Genomic DNA, 11550 nt, shown 5'->3' with positions numbered 1-11550 from the left:
CTCTCTCTCTCTCTCTCTCTCTCTCTCTCTCTCTCTCTCTCTCTCTCTCTCTCTCTCCTCTCTTTTGTGATAGGTTTTCTCTGTGTAGCCCTGGCTATCCTGGAACTTATTCTATAAGACCAGACTGCCTTGAACTCAGAGATTTGCCTGCTCTGCCACCCCCCACCCCCAGTTCTGGGATTGAAGGCATGAGCCACTGCTGCTTGGCCATGGGACTATTTACTAATTGCCAGCTGTAGACACCACAACCAAGAAGCATGGTGAGAACCAGGCAGTGGAAGGCACACATTCTGTGGTACTAAACCAACAGCTGTTGTCACATGGGAATAGGGGACAGGCTGCATGATTGCACTGAAGCTATTTCCAGAGCTTCCCCTAACAAAGGCTTGCTCACAATAGGAGCATCTTACTTTTACATTTAGACTATAATACCGGCAGGTGGAGGGCAGGGCACTCTGTAGTCATCTTAAATTATCAGAAGATTCATAGGCTCTGAAAAGCCTCACTGGAGCCTGCGATTTAATTCTGAAGTGTACATGTCTTTTCATGTTAAAAATTTTGAGTTCCCTTTCCAGGAAGAAATGTCACCAATCACGAGTATAATACTGAGATAGCTGAATGGGTTATTAGTAGTAAGATGTTCCAGTTATTCAAGAGAAAAACCAAGCACCACAAAAGGCTGCAAAACATGATGTTGGAAAGGACAAGGAGAAGAATGTTTTAGTTCTACGAAGGGACACCTCACCTCGTTCAGAGAAATTCTCTAATAGTTAATGATGAAAAGCCTTCACTAGCACTCATTTCATGGTGTGTGCGGAGCTGACGAATGTGTTGGGTTCTTCAGTGCAATCTGCGAGAGAAAGTTGGGATTTTACCATCTTGTAGGATGAATGACTTCATTATTGGAGAGTAATATTTCCTGCATGTTACTGTGTACCAGATACTAGCCTAGGTCACTGTGACCATGGAGTGGGATGCTCAGGACAATGGAGACAGGAAAACAGATGGCTAAAATGCAGCACAGTAAGTAGTGTCGTGGGTAAAAGCTTTGAAAGCCTTAATGGCCCAGAGGACTGAAGTGACTGAGTGTCCAGGCTCATTATAATGTTTAGCAGGCAGCTGATCAATCAGTAAGAAGTTTAGAATATGGGTAAAATGAGGGAAAGACCTTCAGGGAGGTGACCATCTACTGAGGGATGATCTGTTTGGTTCAGGTTGGGACTAGCAGGAAGCAGAAGCCAGTGGGGAGATGGGTAGCTCAGGACATGATGGAAGAATACTGCAACTCCAGATTTCATAGAGCAACAGACTGAAGATTCTAGGCTTTGACAGCACATTCTGTGCTCTAACAAAAGGATCAAAGGCATTTACCAACCTCTCTGGTTTCCTATGAATTCTTGTTCTTCATAGTTAGGCCATGTGATAGATGACCTCAGTGACTTCTTTTCTCCTAGTAGATTAGGTCTCATGGTTAACGAATGGCCCTGAAGCTTGAGAGCTTCAAGCAAAAAGCATTTATTCTACTAGAATTTCTGTGGATCTATGGTCTGGGCATGGCTTGGGTATGGGATTCTGTAGTAGATGCGGTGGGCTGCTTCCCGCCACCCTGCTCCCTGCATGGCTAGCTTTACCCAGAATAATTACACGGAAACTGTATTTTTTTAAACACTGCTTGGCCCATTAGCTCTAGCCTCTTACTGGTTAACTCTTACATCTTGATTAACCCATATCAAATAATCTGTGTAGCACCACAAGGTGGTGGCTTACCGGTAAGATCTTAACCTGCATCTATCTTGGAGAGGAGAGCTATGGCGACTCTGCCTCACTTCCCTTCTTCCCAGCATTCTGTTCTGTCTACTCTGCCTACCTAATTTTCTGTCCTATCAAAGGCCAAGCAATTTTCTTTATTAATTAACCAATGAAAGCAACAGATAGACCTCCATCAGGATTCTATCATTAACTCTTGTAAAAGTGTGTGATCAAGGCTGGTCATTTCTCCACTGGGGGATGTCTTCTTCTCAGTCCCCATGTTAGAATTGGCAGCTTCCAGTTTCTTATAGCCTATGGCTCTGAGCATGTCTGATGCTGTCTTTCTGATGAGTGGAGACTGACTTCAGGTTCTTGTTAAGTAGACTATGTGGGGTGGCTCACAGTCAAGAAGCTGACCTATCCCAGCAAGTGAGACTGTGAAGGGATGGTCACTGGGGACAAGGAAGAGAGTGGAACCTGAGCTAGATAGAGGTGGGGTCAGAGAGGACTTACAAAGTAGAAGAAATAACATGGTGCATGAGCATCAGCGAGGATGCCCCAGTGGAGAGGGGAGATTGCTGAGTCATAGGAGAGTGTCCTGAGTATGAGACAAGAAGTCCCGGTGCCCAAGGGAAGAGGGCAGCCTGTGCCCAGAGCACAGATCTTTCATCTGCACAAACAGGAAGGAAGGCAGTGTGCGTTCTTGCTGGTGTGGGCAGTGGGTATGAGAAGTTTGGAAATGATTTTCTGGTTGCTTTCATTTCTTCCAAAAGTACAGAACAAAGTTATCAGCAATGAGTGATGAGGAGGAGGTTTGAAATGAGAAGAGCTTTCTTCTTTTCTAATTGTTGTGTGTGAGAGCATGTTTGTGTGTTTGAGTGTGGGAGTGTGTGTTCAACAATGTCTATGTAGAGGCCAGAGAACCTGTTTGAGACAGGTCTCTGCTTATTTTTGTCTCTTCTGGCTAGCTGGCCTGCTGGCTTCTGGGGACTCACTGTCGGAATACCAGTGTTATGGTTACATGCTCCCATGTATGGCTCTATATGGGTCTCAGGGTCCAAACTCAGGTCTTTATGCTTTTGTGACCAGCATAGGTTTCCTTACATGCTGAGCCTTCTTCCAGCTCAAGGGAGTTTTAAATATTCCTTTAGGAAGGTGGAAAGAGAAAGAAGGTTGAGCGTGATTCCTGGTTGACTTTTGGTGACTGTCCTTTCAATCCTCTCTCCTTGGAGATTAGCAGTAGAGGTATGGAGGACAGCTTTATTATTATTAACACATATTAATTAACACCTCACAATTCTGTACTATGTTATATTCTTCACATCTATACACTATGCATTCACCATGGACGTCACCTTTCTGCTCTTGTTTCCTGATGGCCCTTCTGTTCCCAGTCCTTAGCAATTGCTCGTTTACTTTCATGTTGGTTTCTTAAATGTTTTTCCATCTGAGGGAGATCATGGGATGGTTGTGTTTATTTGGTTTGTCTTCATTTAACCCAATGCCTTCTAGTTCCATGCCTCAAAAGATACTATCCCATTCTCCATTATGGCTGGACATAGTCAGGCATTCAATAAGTATTAAGAGAGTGTGTACTGTGTGTCAGTCATTCTCTCAGGCATGGGAGGCCAGTGGTCCTATCAGACAAACATGTTGGTCCTCATGCGGTTTTCAGTCCAGAAGAGGAAGACAGAAGCATGATCCCACTGACATTTTAGGATGAGAATGATGATTGGTGGTCTTGAACTTGAGATGAGAGCAGTACGCATGACTGTGAGTGACATTTGACCTGTGCATTTGCTTCCATGAGGGTGGGCAGAGATGGGTCCAATGGTGGAAAGGAACTCACTGTCAACATGCCACTTGGCATTGTGTTATGAGCCAAGACTATAAGAAGGGAGGAAATGTATTTTCGGTTATCTTTTTTAGGCTTCGTTAGTGAATTAACCAATTGTGTGTGTGTGTGTGTGTGTGTGTGTGTGTGCATGGTTCACGAATGTGAATATATCATCACTCATACATACACATGTGGAGACCAGAGGAAAAGGTGAGATGTTCTCATCTACCTGTTTCCCACTTTTTCCCCGGAGTCGAGGCCATTCATTGAATCAGAAGGGACCTTTCTGTGAGGCTGACTGTTTCAGGAGCCCTCTGGATCCTCCTGTCTCTGCCCCCACTGAAGTTCTGAAATTACAGGCACACGCAACTATCCTGGCCTTTTATGTGGGCACTAGTGGTTCAAACTCTGAGTGTCCTAGTTAGGGCTACTATTGCTGTGATGAAACACTATGATATCAATTGAGGCTCCCTCCTTTTCTGATAACTCTACTTTGCATCAAATTGTCATAAAACTAGCTAATGCACAAACACTCAAGATTGCTCAGCAAGGTGCCATTACCGGTAGCGCCATCTCTCCAGCCTCTTTTAGGCTTTGGGGGCAGATGTCTAGGGGACAGTGAATTCTGAGCTCTGCATTGGATGGCAGGAGAGCATGAACATAAGACTGTGTGGTTCAAGCTGGGGGCTCCCAGTTTTCCACTGACCATGCTAGCTGACACTAAGTCTAAGCTAAGGAAGGTGCTCTGGAGAGCTGAGCCTTCTGGAGGTGTGAACCAGCATTGTGTAGGTGAGCAAATTCGGGGCAGTCACTGGGCCTGTGTGACTTATTGGACTGCACATGCCCAGTTAGCACCATGGTTGCAGAGATGGAAAAAAAGCCATTTGGGATCAAATTATTCTAAGAATGCAGTGTTAGGCCCAATCCTCTGCTCAGACTTCCTCTTGTAGATACCAACAGACACTCTACACAGACATACCGACAGACACTCTACCCAGACATTGTGAGGCCCTGGCTAACAGACAGGATTTCTTACCTGAGAAATGAATTAACATTGAAGCGGGCATTAACAATATTGGTATTGGTGCTGTACACATGCTGTTTGCCACCCCTCCCTGCCTCTGTCTGGGATTTAGACCTGCAGCCTCCTGCTGAGAACTCCCCTGTCCTCCGGGAGCTATAAAAAGAGAATTCCACTTCTCCCACCTAGGCTCTGGTTCTCTTCAGTGAACCCTCCAAACTGTCTCTCTGGTGGTGCCAGAATCCCTACCATGTGTCTGTCTGTCTGTCTGTCCATGGTATCGTAAGTCTCCTAATAAACTCCTTAGTCCCTAGTACCCTGTCCCAGTGTCATCCTGAAACACCCAGACCTTGAGCAAACCTCACAATTGTCAGGGATGAATGATCCACCTTTTTGTTGATCCTGATCATAATTTTACTCTATTCTCTTACTTAAAATGTGAATGACTGATTGCCAGTGAAATGAGGACACGGCACTGATCTTTTATCCTGGCACACATACTGTTTTGGTGGAAGTTAGGCGTCTCATCTTTGAATAAAAAAGGAAACCATATTTTCATATAAAAATATGCATGTTAATAGAATATAACCTACTAAAATAATTTTAAAAATCTACAAAATTTAAAAACATATATTTTGTGACCTTATGCCTCAGGTAAACTGCTATGTTCCAGTTTTACTTAGTGAAGTCAGGATGATCAGTGAAGAACCCGTGTGTACAACTAACTAAACTTCAGGGTTTGCCAGCACCCGGTGACACACTCAGATAGAGTCACCTTAAGTGTGGAGTAATAGATGGGTCAGGGCAAACCAGCCTAGAAGACAGACTGTCTGGCTCTTTCACTAACTTGGGGGTGAATATATACAGCTTCTTGGTGGCTCCCATGTGCGAAGAGATATTGTGTCAGACCTCAGTCATGTTGAGAGATTAAGAATATTAATGGGCAAAACCACTTCACTTGTGCTGCGGCAGATAGGGCCATGTCTCTGTGAAAGGGCTGAGGAAGTTGACTCACCGAAGTTCAGATATGCATGTCCTCACTGATGCCCCTTTCCTTCCTGTTTTCTTCTTGGCCAGTGCAAAGAACATGATCTGGCCATGATTAACCAACTGCTGGATGATCCGAAGCTGACAGCCAGGAAGTACAGGGAGTGGAAGGTCATGAACACACTGCTGATCCAGGACATCTATCAGCAGCAGCAGGTACCTCAGGACCCTGAAGATACCCCCCAGGAACTCAAGAACCCCAGCTCTTCTGACTGTGTTGAAAAGTCTCTTTGAGCAGAAGCCAGGACTGCTTCCTTCCTTGTTCCTGTGCCATTCTCCAAGACGCTGCCAGGGCAGACATTTTGCTTACAAGGAAATCCCAAACCCAGCTTCTGAGGCATCCTTCCTCCCTTCTGAGGATGCGACCAGGGTGAAGCCAGTTCTGATGCAGTGGGAGTCCTGGCTTCCGTGTGTTGCATCCATCGATACTGGAGTTATGGAGTTCATCTGAGCAGGCGTATCTTCTGTGCTCCTTCTGGGAGCTGCTAGGAATGCTAGGCTCTAGGGGAGATGTGGAAGGGGTAACCTCTCTTTTGCTTTCAAGAGAATTGCAACCTACCATAGATACGAGGCCGATTTTACTATGGATAATAACTCATTGGGACATTCTGTTTACAAAGAAGCATGGAGGACCACCTTTGGTTGGCAGCAGAGTTTGAGTAGAGGGGTCTCTTCCGCAGTAGCTGCTGGAACTGGACATGTGTTGGCATTTGTGGAACACAAGGCTCTTCTTACCTTTGGTACAGAGAGCAGTGCCTTTTGGATTTGTTGAGTGCTTATTTGAAGAGTATGGCCTGGTGGGGTGGAAAGTGGGGAGCCCACGGAGGAGGCAAGCTTTCTGTTCCACTCAGAGGACAATTTCAAATGTTCATGCTTTGCCTAGGGTGTGTGTGTGGGATCTGATTAAGGTGTCCCTTCCTCCCAAAGTCTAGGAGACAGACCATCACAAGACATTTGGAAACCTTTGTCCTCCACCCCCAGCTTCTCAGAAAGTGGTAGGAGATTGTAATACCCACTGCCAGGAATGTTATACTGTGTTCATCCCAGGCTGTGGTATGAATTTATATCCAGCTTTCCCGGGATCCAAATTCGCAAGGTTATTTCTGAATTGTCCTGAACTTGGAAAAGAACCTAGACCCACAAAACAACAACAAGACAGTTAAGCAGGATTGCTTTATTTTTGTAAGTTTGTGTGTCATATAGTGTGAGATGTGAATAGCTATCTATGTTTCTTATTTAAATATATTTATAGAAGTGCAAGTCATAGTGTTTTAAAAGACTACTATTATGTGTTGTTCAATATATATATATATATTCTAGAGGCATATCATTTTTGCTTGAGAAAAATAGGCATACTAGTGACTTACTGAAGTTGTGTTGCACTATGATTCGTGAGGAATGCTCAGGAAATCTCATGAGAAAACTATGGGAGCATGTATTGATATTCATTTCTGAATAATGAATATCATTTTCTGAATGCTTTCTTTCTATTATTGTCCCCCAGCCAGCTCCAGAGCTCTTAAATTTCAATGTTTCCTGCACATCATTTTCTTAACTTGCACCTTAGACTAGCTCATCTCCTCATAAAGTTCAAGGTTTATGACATTTATGCCATACATTGTAGACCCAAAGGAACATAGCTCATGAAATCTTGACCCAAATGAAATATAAGCAATACAATTCCCAACTAAATATTAGTAGAAATTAAGGCTTGTTGTTAAAGAAATCCCATGGAGAAACAATATATTACTCACAATGACATCTTCTCCTCATAAAAATAACCATTATTTGAGTCCAGATATAAAAATAAATAAATAAATTACATAACATAACCACAGTTCACTAAGAACCCTTCTAAGTCTCACCCGCCCTTTGCAAATTGTTGACTAACATATTCCTATCATAGCATCAAATATGGCTTGACAGATTCAAATAGAAGTAGTCACCCAATCTATAGCTACAAATTAAATGTAGAGAATCATGTCTATTTCCCTGTATATTATCAAGACTTTTTTTGTACACCAGAATGAAAAAGTAATCCTTGCCCCAAGGAAGGAAAAGTTAATCAAGAAGCAAAGAAGAACTACAAGATCCACTAAGTTGTGAGCTGGAGTCTCAGGACGAGATGGAAAAGGAAGATGGAAAAGGACACCCTGGGTCTTCCACGTGGGTCAGATACCACGAGAGGCTAATGCCTCAACCCCAGGACATCACTGCTGATTCTTCCTGTGGCTAGCAGCTGTTAGGAGGGCAGTGCTTTGGGACTCACAGTGTAAGGAATCGTCGAAGAAAAGTGAATTAACAGTGGAGCAAATGTTAACCTGGGAAAAATATTCATTCACGTCTTCTATTTACAATATGAATCTACACACTTCCATCCACCCCTGATCCTCCCCTCAAGCTGAAGTTCCAAACAATTTTTTTTTTTGTTTATCAGGGCTGATTGCCATATTAAATGCTTTACTTTGGCTTCACATCAATATGTATTTAACTGACCTTTAAATGCAAATTCCTTTAATAGCACTTAGGTCTAAAGGCAAAATTAGTCCACGAAATCCCTTGACCAATCTGTAGGGTTATTTTTCAAAGTAACTTCAAAAAGGCCAGAGGAGAAATTTCTGCTTTGATAGTCAACCCCGACCTGTAGATTGTTCCCCAGCCACTCTCAGTTGTGTCCTGGTCTCCCAGACGTGAATCAACCACTCCCTGTTTCTAATTTCGTAAATAAATACCTTTCCACTTTGTGCTGGGTTCAGTTAGGAAGTAGGGATGTGTGCTTCTGTGGGTACACAGTCTCAGCTGTGATCACTAGAGGAGAGCGAGGATGGGGGGAGGTGCGTGGAGGGAGTAGAAGAGCCACGAATGACGCTTCTAGAGACCCCCAGTGCAAAAGAAACCATTATGAGCTCTCCCTGGGTCTCAAATCTCTTCTCTGGTTCAAGAGATTTGGGAAAAGCAGATCTCCTTTAGTTGATTGCTGGGAAATGGATTATAGATAGTTAATGGGGCCCCAGGGGAGGCTGTTGGCCTGTGTCCGTGGAAGGTACCAGAACCATGGCTGCTCAGGACCCCAGTGACAGATCTTCGAGCACAAGTCTTTCCAAACCTGTGGCACTAGTTAGGGGTTAAGTTTCTCCAGAGGAGGAGGATTTTTCTCAGTTTTTTTTTCTGAAGATCCAGGCAAGAGGTTGTTAACATACATAGATCCCATATTTTTCCAGCATTTGGAGGATGCCCATTGTTTAGAATAGTTCTTAATTTTGCCAGTAGCTTTAATCTGATTGGAATCAGAGTCCCAGACAGATCCCAGAACAAACAATTGCTAGGATTCCAACGCGCTGGTTGAGAGAGAGGTCAGGTTCGGAGTCAGATTCAGTGTGAACCCAAGCCTTTTGTTTACATAGCATTTTGTGGTTTGTAAATTGTGTGATCCAGACCCCCTTCCCTGCATCCTACCACCCCATAGGCTCTTCAGGATGACTGTGAACTATGGGTAGAGTGAAATTCCTGGCTCAAAGCCTCAAGTGGTACAGCCAGACTCTGAGTTTGAATTCTGGCTCTGTCAGCCTTCACTGTTGAGGAAATCATTGTCAGAGCACAGCCTGCTGGGGGAACAAGAGGTCTGATGAGGCTCCTGTGTTCATCACAATAGGCTAGGCATACCTGGCTGTGATGGCCATGGCTTTTGCTGAATCCCCAGGGACTCTGTTGTGGGCACTCCCTCCCAAAAGGTCCTGTTGCCTTGCCTCTGGGTTCTCCAAGGATTGGGAGTGACCTGACTGTTGTTTCTTTTCTTCCCATTGACACTAGGTTATTGCTATGAGAATTTTAGAGCCGGAGGAAAGAGGAATCTTTAAAGAGATAAAAAGGGCTTTATTATTATTTTTTTTTCCCTTTTGAGCCCAATCGTGTCAGCTATCAAAGAGTTAGTGTTTGGGAGTGTGTCCCCTGTTTTCAGTTCTCATTTTTTCTCAGCTCTTGTATTATAGGGATGCTTGTTTCCTCAGGGAGTCTTGAGGTCATATTGTCATAGAGATGAAACAAATTAAAAGAAAAATATTTTTAAGTCTTTTGAGGAGAGGCAATCTACCAGTGAAAGCCATAGTTAATTTTATGGACGCAGACTTCTTTGTAAAAAAAAAAAAGAAAATATTTTGATATAGCAATACAAATAATTTAGGCACAGAGGTTGGCTGTCCAAATGTCACGTTATATTGAAGAGCTGCTGTGTCCAAATGCAGTTTTAGAATGTATTTTTATTTCCAGCTAACAGAATGGAATATATGAAGGAAATTTCCAATTTATTTCCCCTCAAACACTTCTGTATATTCACCCCCTAGAGAAATTCAGTCCTAGATATATGGACTGGCTACCTGCCTAAGGGTTTGTGACGCATAACAGTAAAATCCCCTTATACTAGATTTTTGTTTTTTAGTCTCTGTGAAATGGGTGGGGGAGGGAATTCACAGAAAGCCAGGCCACACAAGATTGTGTGGTAGAGCACATTAAAATGGATTTTGCATTTAAAAAAGTTTTCCATATCTCTCATCATGAAGATACATAATTGCTCTGTGCTGTTGTCTCTTTAGCTTTAGTCCAAAGGGAAGCATGCCCCGTGGAGACATTTAACATCCTCTAATAAAAACCATGGTTGAGGTTACCACATATGTTCTGATGTTTGCATGGTGGGGATGGGGTTCAAAAGTGCATGGTTCTGGGGCCAGATGTTGATGTGGGATTGCTATCTTAACTGTCATTGTGCTTTTGGTCCTTGTCGTCAATCTGTTTCGACTGAACTGAGAACACAAGCATGCCTCATTTCTCCTGTCCCCGGCTCCCGGGATAACTTGTAAGATAACGATACAAGCAAACCGTCTAGTAAAATGGTATGGATCAAGACAAGGTGCACGACTCTTGTTGATTTTCTGCCGTGCATTATCGCCTCCTCTTTGAAAACTAAAAGAAAGTAAACAGTCCCAAACCTAGCAGACTCACTAACAGCAACCCAGAATGCTACCCTGAAGATGGGTTTTGCTCTTCAACAAAGGTAATTGCGCCCTCTGGTGACCATGATAAAGATAACAGATTCCGGAGTTGATGGGATTTTTTTTTAAATATAATTTTTTATTGAAAAAAAAAAAAAAAGATTTCCGCCTCCTCCCCGCCTCCCATTTCCCTCCCCGTCTCCCTTTTCCCCCCTCCTCCCTCTCCTCTCCCCCTCCCCCACTCCTCTCCCCCTCCCTCTCCAGTCTGAGGGGCAGTCAGGGTTCCCTGCCCTGTGCTGGAGAGGTTGTGGAGAAAGGGGTACCCTCATCCATTGCTGGTGGGAATGCAAACTTGTGCAACCACTTTGGAAAGCAGTGTGGCGGTTTCTCAGGAAATTCGGGATCAACCTACCCCTGGACCCAGCAATGCCACTCTTGGGAATATACCCAAGAGATGCCCGATCATATGACAAAAGCATTTGTTCAACTATGTTCATAGCAGCATTACTTGTAATAGCCAGAACCTGGAAACAACCTAGATGTCCTTCAATGGAAGAATGGATGAAGAAAGTGTGGAATATATACACATTAGAATACTACTCAGCGGTAAAAAACAATGACTTCTCGAATTTTGCATGCAAATGGATGGAAATAGAACACACTATCCTGAGTGAGGTAACCCAGACCCAAAAAGATGAACATGGGATGTACTCACTCATAATTGGTTTCTAGAGATAAATAAAGGTCAGTGAGTCTATAATTTGATCTCCTAAAGAAGCTAAATAAGAAGGTGATCCCAAAGAAAAACATATAGCTATCCTCCTGATTATGGGAAGTAGACAAGATTGCTGGGCAAAAAATGGGATCTTGGGGGAGGGGGGAGGGAGGTAAGGGGAGATGGGGAGAGAAAA

The 11550-nt window shown here is 43.6% G+C and overlaps 1 protein-coding gene across 1 annotated transcript in view; it reads left to right on the top strand.

Moving 5' to 3' along the window:
* The window catches only part of Ipcef1 (interaction protein for cytohesin exchange factors 1), a 143023-nt gene extending 132499 nt beyond the window's left edge, over positions 1 to 10524 (top strand). The window contains exon 12 of the mRNA XM_050135837.1: positions 5685 to 10524. Within this exon, the coding sequence (XP_049991794.1) occupies positions 5685 to 5888 (204 nt within the window). The 3' untranslated portion in view covers positions 5889 to 10524. The remainder of the gene's footprint in view (positions 1 to 5684) is intronic.
* The last annotated feature ends 1026 nt before the right edge of the window (positions 10525 to 11550 follow it).

This window comes from Alexandromys fortis, unplaced genomic scaffold, assembly GCF_014885135.2.
Source record: "Alexandromys fortis isolate MF-2015 unplaced genomic scaffold, M_Fortis_MF-2015_v1.1 scaffold_23, whole genome shotgun sequence".
In the NCBI taxonomy this organism is placed as follows: Eukaryota; Metazoa; Chordata; class Mammalia; order Rodentia; family Cricetidae; genus Alexandromys; species Alexandromys fortis.
The sequence above is the reverse complement of the archived record's forward strand: the minus strand, read 5'-3'. Positions and strand labels throughout refer to the sequence as shown.